The sequence below is a fragment of the Neodiprion virginianus genome, chromosome 5 (assembly GCF_021901495.1).
Source record: "Neodiprion virginianus isolate iyNeoVirg1 chromosome 5, iyNeoVirg1.1, whole genome shotgun sequence".
NCBI classification, from domain to species: Eukaryota; Metazoa; Arthropoda; class Insecta; order Hymenoptera; family Diprionidae; genus Neodiprion; species Neodiprion virginianus.
Window position 1 is genome coordinate 31565471 of NC_060881.1, and position 8463 is coordinate 31573933.

Sequence of the window (8463 nt, forward strand, 5' to 3'; positions counted from 1 at the left end):
TCAAATCGAATCGATGTTTTACGAAGGAATTAGATTGATTTTCGTCAAATCTCTTAAATCGGTCACGTGACACCACGTTCGAAGTACCAATTTTCAAATCAATCAACTCTTTACAGACAACGTGACAAGGCTTGCGCATGGACGGGTTGTATAGTGCTTGTAATCGTTGCTGTGTAATATCCGCATTAGTGCGCTTGCGCAACAGGTAGAGTTGTATGTAAGGCACGGACGTAAGAAATATACCGTACGTTACCCAACTCAAAGTTTTTGAAAGCGCAAGCGCATTTAGGTGAAGTTTTAGTATCTTCACAACTTTCTAGATAGCGATGACTAACTTGGCAAATAGGACCTTTATTTCAGGCTCAGGCCCTTAGGGATCCTCTTACATGATACAGATACAAGGGGATCCTCTATGCAGATAGTATACAGATCAGTGGTCGTAATTATGGATGGGCAATGTTCAGAAAATAATTGATATTTGAAAAACAATATCGATTATAAGAACCTTGATGAATCTACAAATCGGCGCGAAAACACAAATTTTACATATGTATTTGCAAGAAAAAGTTTCTCTTTATTCTATACCCTAATTTTTTTAAAAATATACACAATGTCAACAATTCTCATTTTTTTTTTTTTTGTTTCCTTTTCTGTTCAATCGTCGCAGTTGGTCTACATAGTCTACGTTCGCATCAGAAGATCATCGAAAAAAAAATCAAAATATCCGATGTTGAGAAAAAAGAATCGAACATCGATTAATCAAATAGTAAAAACGTCGACTCAAAATAATGGATTAATTAGAAGAAATCATCGGTATTTTCGATTGATCAGAAAATTTCGCTAACCCCTACTTGAAATGACCTCGTGGTCTACATCATGAACATCGCCAGGTGTACGATATCGTGATGTTTCTATATCCTCAGTCAACGCTGATAATATGTAGTTTTTCGTAAACTGTATTAAAATTTTGTTTCCTGTGATGTTCATGTCCGCTCAGTTTTCTTCTAATAAATGAGTATAAAGTATGAGATAATCGTTCATAACAGAACGCAGTGTCGTTGAAACAATGCTCGTTTTCTCAATGTTCATAATATCATAAATATAGCATATCATACAGTTGAACACTGAAAGCGGCTGGGTGAGCACACGCTTTTTTCCACATGCTCGGCAATCACCGCTCCTCAGTAGCGAAACTTCGATTTTTATTTTAGTACACAAAGAACGTGGTACTTCTGATTTTGAATTGACTCGTCATACGACAAATTTTATATCTGACTGTATATTTTTCTGTTGAAATATGCCGGTACTTCTGAATGCCGATAAAGAATTATAACCTACAACTTGCAAGTCTGAACTGCTCTCTATTGCATGCGTTTATTGGTATATATCTACAAACCCTTCGACGAGAACCTGATTTCCAATTTTTACTTCGAAAATTATCCACAAATTTAACGAAATACCGTTTCTGCCGTTGAACAATCCCTTGAGTTTCCAAACTTGCTAATTTATTTAAAGAGCAACTGCCTTGTTCTGCGTTAGTTCTAGCATCGAAACCATTCAAACACCTGTTCCACCCATTAAATCACTTTATTTATATTTAACTAATACGTACTTTAGTTCAGGATTTTTGTCTTTATCTTCTCAACATATAGCAAAAAGGCAACCTGGAATTGACCATGAGCATCGGTATCGGTAACGTTCAGGGCTCCCTGCGAGAGGCGTTGTACGAAACGTTGAACGGGATACTATCGCCTCACAGGGAGACTAGACAGGCAGCCGAGCAACGAATTCAGGCGTTGGAAGTTACAGAAGAGTTTGGTATACATTTGACAGAGTTTGTCGTAGAACCAAATGGCGAGTTAGCCATACGGCAATTGGCTTCTGTGATCTTGAAACAGTATGTCGAAACGCACTGGTGCTCTCTGGCAGAGAAGTTCAGGCCACCGGAAATCAAGTCACAGACTAAGGAAAAAATCAAAGAGCTCTTGCCCCTTGGACTGAGAGAGTCTATCAGCAAGGTTTGTTGCGATTTTGGTTGTTAAATTTTATCGTTTCCAAGTTGTTGAAAAAAATGTGTGAGTTATTTTGCCATTCTTGTTTTTCATCTTCAGGTGAGGACAGCTGTTGCCTATGCAATATCTGCCATTGCGCACTGGGATTGGCCAGAAAACTGGCCTGGTCTTTTTGATATACTAGTGAACTGCCTTAGTGGAGACAGCGAGTTCGCAGTTCATGGAGCGATGCGGGTTTTAACAGAGTTTACTCGTGATCTCACAGACACTCAGTTGCCAAATGTCGGTCCCGTCATCCTACAGGAGATGTACAGAATATTCCAGGGTGAAAATGTAATGTCAGCAGTAATTGTACATACATATTTCATCAAATTAACTTATTTTTATATATAATATCACAACACTTATTTCAGCAATACTCTGTGAGGATTCGTGGCCGAGCTGTTGAAATATTCACAACGATCGGTACACTGATTGCAGCGACAGATGTTTACCAAAAAGGATTCACTCAGCAGTATCTTCAGCCAGTGATTCCGATGTTCTGTGAAAAATTTATACAGAGCTTAAGGGTCCAAAATGGTTTGACGAGCGATAACGGCTTGAAGACTGACATTGTGAAGGCTATTTACATGCTAGTAACAAGAATGCCCAAATACGTTTCAAACTTTTTGCCACAAATGCTGCCACCGATTTGGGAAACTTTGTTGGACAGTGCTAAAGTTTATCAGGAAGAAACCGTTAATGGTGGTGGAGATATCGAAAGTCAGGATGTCGACTCCGATGGTAAGAATAAGTTTTTACTTCCAATCTTTCGTGCAATTTTAAATTTCTCGTAGAGGGAATTGTTTTTTAACAATTGTTTTGTCTTCTTCCAGGGGAGATAATTAATTTTAATAATCTAGTTATCGCTATATTCGATTTTATTCACACTCTGGTCGACTACCATAGGTTCTCAAGTCTTGTCGACAATCTACTACCCCAACTACTCTACTATTTAATCATTTTCATGGAAATAACTGACGAACAAATTGAACTTTGGACCAATAATCCCAGCCAGTTTGTGGAAGAGGAGGAACAGTACGCTTTTGCTTACAGCGTTCGTATATCGGCACAGGATCTGCTCCTTGTGAGTATATTCACATTTTCTTGCATACTGTTATTCAAAATTAACTCTTTATCTAGTTGATCTACAAAAAAGGCAAAAAGAGTTTTGCGAACGAACGTTCAGCCCAACAAAACATTCATTCCTAATCTTCTCAGCTGTAATTACAGGTCATTGTCAATCACTCGGAAGAAGTGGCTGCAAACGCATTATGCGATGTGATAACGAAGCAAATAGAGGCAGGAAATGCAATGCGAATAAGCGGAAACGAAAGGGTGTCCCAGAACTGGTGGAAACTGCACGAAGCTTCGATCCTAGCGTTTTTTCTCACAAAAGACACTATTGTCGAACAGCAACAGGCGGGAACCCTGCGATTTGACATTGTCGCATTTCTTGAGAACGTCGTACTAGCCGATTTAAATAATTCCGGTAATTATATTAGTACTTTTGGTGTAACGATCTTCGAGAGCGTAAAGGTATTCACTAAAATCCTTTCACAGCTTCCCATCCGCTGTTACTGGGTCGATGTTTATGCCTCGGCGGACGATACGCTCAACAAATGCCACCAGAAATGACATCACGTTTTTTAGAAGCCACCGTGAATGGATTGCAAGAAAATCAGCCGGCCTGTATCAGAATCAGTGCCGTAAAGGCCGCCTATTGGTTTTGCGACGCTTTCATCAAGGGCAACAACGGCAACCAGAACATCCTTCGATCCCACCTGCCGGCTCTTTTTCAAGGCTTGTTCAATCTGGCAAGCCAGATGTCTGCAGAGGTCCTCACCATCGTTTTGGAGAGCTTTGCTATTTTGGTTTCGGTCAGTAGTCGACTTGAGCGCAATTTTTGAAAGATAGAAAAACGAGCAACATTCAATTTCAGTTTCGTTTTACCTCCTTTCACTTGTTCACAGCTTGACCAAGCCTTCACTGCCTCAGTGGAGAACAAAATATGTCCGCTAACTATAGCGGCTTTTCTCAAATTTCACAGCGACCGTGTTGTACTTGGAGTCTGCCAGGAAATATTCAGAGAATTGACGTTGAATCCCGAATGTATCGGACCGCTACAAACGCGGCTCGTACCGACCCTCGTCAGTATGATGAGTGTCAGTCAGATTGATAAATCTAAAGATGGTAATCAATCGGTGTCCTTGAACCCCTTACCGATCGAAAATCGAATCTGAAACCTAATTGATCACACACTTTGTTTAGAGGGAATTCGAAGCGTCGCCCTTGACGTTCTTCAGGTCCTCGTTCAGCACTCGCCTCAGCCGCTCAGCAGCGCTTTAATAGAGAGCGCGTTTCCTGCCTCATGTCACTGTGTTCTTAGTTCCGACGATAACGCGACTCTGCAGAGCGGCGGCGAAGTCATCAGAACATATCTATCGGTTGCTGCACAACAAGTCATCAGCCACAGGGACAGCGACGGACAGACTGGGCTGCATTACATTTTGCAAATAGTGGCACAGCTGCTAAATCCTCAGGTGTGTAAACCTAGAGAGTTGAACTTGTTTTCCTTTGCAAAACATGTTATAATTATGTAAACATCTATTTCTTATTGATTTAGTCCAGCGAATTCACGGCAACGTTTGTCGGCAAGTTGGTTACAACATTGATAAGAAAAGCTGGAAATACTTTGGGCGAGAATATAGACCTTCTTCTCAAGGCAGTGTTGAGCAAAATGCAGCGTGCTGAGACCTTGACGGTTGTACAGAGCTTGTTGATGGTCTACGCACATCTTATCAACACCGAGTTCGATGCGGTTCTCAACTTTTTGTCCACTGTGCCAGGGCCAACGGGACAGAGCGCTCTGGCATTTGTTATGTCTGAATGGGTATGCAGACAGCATTTGTTCTTTGGCAACTACGATCGCAAAACTGCGACCTTAGCACTGTGCAAAATTCTCGAACATGGCGTCACCCACGACGACACACGACTCAACGAAATCACCGTAAAAGGCGACCAAATATTCGCAGGTAAAATTGAGACAAAGCAGGTTAAAAAATACTTTGTAAACAGAAATTTGGTAACAATGAAGATTTTCATGTACAGGGACGGAGGATGGAGTTAGAACAAGGAGCAAAGCGCAATCCCAACCCTATCAATGGACGACGATACCACTTCTGGTAAAAATTTTTAAAGTCATCATCAACGAATTATCCAATGACATAGAGGCTGTCTGCGCTACCCAAGGCATAGATGTTAGTAGAAACTGATACCTTTAATAGTCTGCATATTTGTTCAAATAAAACGGGTCTACTGGTAATCAGTATCTCCTTTTTCTTTCAGAAATCCGAGGAGGATGAGGATGAAGATGATCAGGAAGAGCTGCTGGATCCCGGAAATGAAGTGAATTTGATACGTAAGTTACTTAATTCACAACAACCAAAGCTTGTTTTCTAATCTGCAACTTGCCACATTGAAATGCTTACCGTAGAACTCGATCCTGATGATGACGACGACGAAGACGAGGATCTGGAATTGAAGAACGACCCGGTTTACCATCTTAACTTGAGCCAGTACCTGCGCGATTTCCTGTTGAATTTTTCGACGCATCACTGTTTTCCGGTCTTTTATCAGCATCTTAATGTACTTGAGCGAAGAGCGTTGACGAGCATGAACATTAGTCCTTCATTCTCTTAGCTGTAATAGACGTTAAAACCTGGTGACATTATGCGTAAGAAGAAAGATTTCTAGATCGACTATTCCATAACGCTGCTGTATATTTTAGCCTGTAATATGCGATTCCGTATAACCCATGTAAAACGTAAAGAAGTATTTGAGCAGGCTCCTTTACGTTCATACGAAAAAAAAATTACTCAATACGATTGAAGCGATAGTGAGTATATAATCAGAGAATGTAAATTTATCTTATTTATACAACAATGTTACACGTAATTATACTAAGGTAAAGAAGAGTTTGTAGTTAAAAATTTGTACATTATCTATATTATCCTAACTGCAATCGAGGCTCTCGACTTTCTTCATCATAATTCGCATACGTAAAGCTAGAAGTAGTTATTACATATGCATGTAGGTATGCCTATGCGTACAGATATGTTTGTCTTTTTATCCAGCTCTTCCAGTAACCGCGGTTTGTACGGCACTTTTGGGTTGGCGACTGAACAACAGTTAATTATTACCATTAATGTCGCTATCATTAATTTTCTAAATGTTATTATATTTTTGAATAAGATTTTTTCAATCAATTCAGTTCGATACTATAGATAAATCGTATTAACCATGCAGTTTCGTTATGAAATTTCAATAAATTTGTAATAGATTACAGATTTATTCTTTTCCTTATTTCAATGCCACATTCTTTCTCACTCTGCGCCGCATTATGGCCCATCTTCATCCGCTTTCAATACAATCCGAGGATTAGTCGGGCAGAAAGTGTCGCGGTGAGTTTGTAGAGTTTGTAAACATTCCGCAAAGGATAGTCTTAGCTGTGATTGTGGATAACGTATTTGTACTGTGTGTACAAAAATAAGGCGATACAAATAATTTAGGTGCAAAAATACGGTGTTCTGAAATGTCTGCAAGAACAACTGATTATAAATTTGAAGCTGTGCTGGGCAGTGGATCATTTGGGTAAGTAATTCGTTACGAAGATAATTATGCACGGCCGGTACTAATTGATGCTAAATAGTCTTTGATTTCCTCGTACACTCTTTCTTGTCTTCATTTCAGAAAAGTTCACCTGGTTAGAAAACGGAAGGATAGAAAAACTTTTGTAATCAAGGAGCAGGATGTCAGCCAAAAGGCGAAAACGTCATACGAAGTTATCATAACTGTTTACACACATTTTTTCTTCGCGATTATTTTCTGTTACAAGATATTCATAGTTTGTATCCGAATAGATGGCCCTCGGCGAAATTCACTGTTTACGAAAAATGAGACACCCGAATATAATTGCGTATCACGACGCCTGGATTGAGGGAAGTCGTATTTACATTCGGATGGAATATGCTAGTCGTGGTACGCTGAAGGATCTTTTGGAGAGGCGACAAAACCCATTGAAAAACGAGGTGCCTACACAAATTGAGACGTGCTGTCGCACTTTCCTTCTGCTTACAATACTCCTTTTTGCAGGACGCTCTTTACCTATTTTCGCAAGTAACTTTGGGCGTTCATCACATTCATTCGCAAAAAATTCTACATCGGGATCTAAAGCCGGAAAATATCATGCTAACTGGTCACCTGGGTGATATTGTGAAGATAGGAGACTTTGGAGTATCCAGCAGTATGCAAGGGTAGTAGTTTCGTGCAGTTGATTATCAGATAAAATAAAACAAACATGGCTGTCGTTAATGTACACGCTTCCGATTCTATTTCGACTATACTCTCGTCTTTGATAATCGCCAGTTATCGAGAGGCAATCCACGCCAAACAAGACGATGGCAAGAATTGTTTGGTCACAATTCTACCTTTAACGACAGTCTAGGAACTCAAAATGTGGCTTTGGAAATTCAGCTATTCGTGTAATCAATTTTTGTCAGCTGTGGTTTAATCTGTTCAGCAGTGATTTCTTTTTTATGTCGCCGTATTTCATTACAGAACTTTACGATCAGCCACTCTTGCGGGATCCTATTACTTCATGGCTCCGGAAATGCTACGAGGACAACCCTGCGATTTCAAATGCGATATTTGGAGCATGGGTGCTATTCTGTACCAGATGGTTACCAACGAACTTCCATTTCAAGCCAAGGTACATCTTAAATTTATGTTGTTCAGATTCAAAAATTCTCTGAATTTTCAAAGAACATTTTTATCTTTCATCGAAAATCATTTATTCTGCTAACACTTATCGAATTTATATTAGTTTTCTGTTTTATTCATTTCAGAACCTTAAAGACTTGGTTGAGGCTGTCTGTAGCTCCAGGATTCGACCCATAGAAGCAAACACTTCGCCTGAAGTTGTGAATTTGGTATCAAAAATGCTGCGAAGTAACCCAGCATATCGCCCCAAAATAGAACAGCTTCTTCTGTGCCCTTACTTGGTCCCGTATATGATTCGTGTTCATCTTAATATCGGACGTATCGCAGTTTCAAACAAGTTTCAACATCATGGAGCATCACAAAATTTGAACGAAATAAACCCGTTTACAAAATATTTGCAAAAATTCCAGAAAATTTAAAAATTGAAATGTGTTATATCTGCAAAAGATTAGTTTTAAATAAGTGCACCAATAGATACAAATTTGAGGTGCTATTCTTTTATCATACAAAACAAAAATGAACAATCGAGAACTAATGAATAAATAAATATGGGACCCATTCATTAGAGATTCTTCATTATACGGAATTCGTTTAATCATAGTTTCAAAAGAGTTTAACAGACGAAAATCGA

The 8463-nt window shown here is 39.4% G+C and overlaps 2 protein-coding genes across 5 annotated transcripts; both read left to right on the forward strand.

Annotated features, from left to right (window-relative positions):
* Nucleotides 1-905: 905 nt before the first annotated feature.
* LOC124304364 (importin-9) lies at nucleotides 906-6400 on the forward strand. 4 transcript variants are annotated; one of them, XM_046762454.1, is made up of 13 exons: nucleotides 906-1022; nucleotides 1653-2018; nucleotides 2112-2345; nucleotides 2426-2795; nucleotides 2888-3138; nucleotides 3285-3543; nucleotides 3615-3931; nucleotides 4025-4244; nucleotides 4323-4594; nucleotides 4678-5086; nucleotides 5163-5311; nucleotides 5400-5472; nucleotides 5548-6400. In XM_046762454.1, exons 2-13 carry the CDS (start codon nucleotides 1677-1679, stop codon nucleotides 5751-5753), a joined length of 3102 nt encoding a protein of 1033 aa, XP_046618410.1. In that variant the 5' UTR covers nucleotides 906-1022; nucleotides 1653-1676; the 3' UTR covers nucleotides 5754-6400. The 4 variants fall into 4 exon arrangements, with proteins under 4 accessions (XP_046618410.1, XP_046618409.1, XP_046618411.1 ...); XM_046762453.1 differs by having other exon boundaries at nucleotides 927-1138; XM_046762455.1 differs by lacking the exon at nucleotides 906-1022 and adding an exon at nucleotides 1124-1226.
* An 86-nt stretch (nucleotides 6401-6486) lies between these two features.
* Nucleotides 6487-8369, forward strand: LOC124304366 (serine/threonine-protein kinase Nek8-like). The gene is made up of 6 exons (XM_046762458.1): nucleotides 6487-6704; nucleotides 6804-6894; nucleotides 6974-7141; nucleotides 7206-7366; nucleotides 7671-7821; nucleotides 7958-8369. Exons 1-6 carry the CDS (start codon nucleotides 6646-6648, stop codon nucleotides 8249-8251), a joined length of 924 nt encoding a protein of 307 aa, XP_046618414.1. The 5' UTR covers nucleotides 6487-6645; the 3' UTR covers nucleotides 8252-8369.
* Nucleotides 8370-8463: the final 94 nt, after the last annotated feature.

Excerpts from the sequence above, each read along its gene's own strand:
- LOC124304364 (XM_046762452.1), top strand. Across the intron at positions 2,019-2,111 it reads TGAGAGAGTCTATCAGCAAG|GTGAGGACAGCTGTTGCCTA; the intron begins GTTTGTTGCGAT and ends TTTCATCTTCAG. Across the intron at positions 3,139-3,284 it reads CGGCACAGGATCTGCTCCTT|GTCATTGTCAATCACTCGGA; the intron begins GTGAGTATATTC and ends CTGTAATTACAG.
- LOC124304366 (XM_046762458.1), top strand. The coding sequence starts at position 6,646 with ATGTCTGCAAGAACAACTGATTATAAATTTGAAGCTGTGCTGGGCAGT. Across the intron at positions 7,142-7,205 it reads AAAACCCATTGAAAAACGAG|GACGCTCTTTACCTATTTTC; the intron begins GTGCCTACACAA and ends TCCTTTTTGCAG. Across the intron at positions 7,367-7,670 it reads GTATCCAGCAGTATGCAAGG|AACTTTACGATCAGCCACTC; the intron begins GTAGTAGTTTCG and ends ATTTCATTACAG.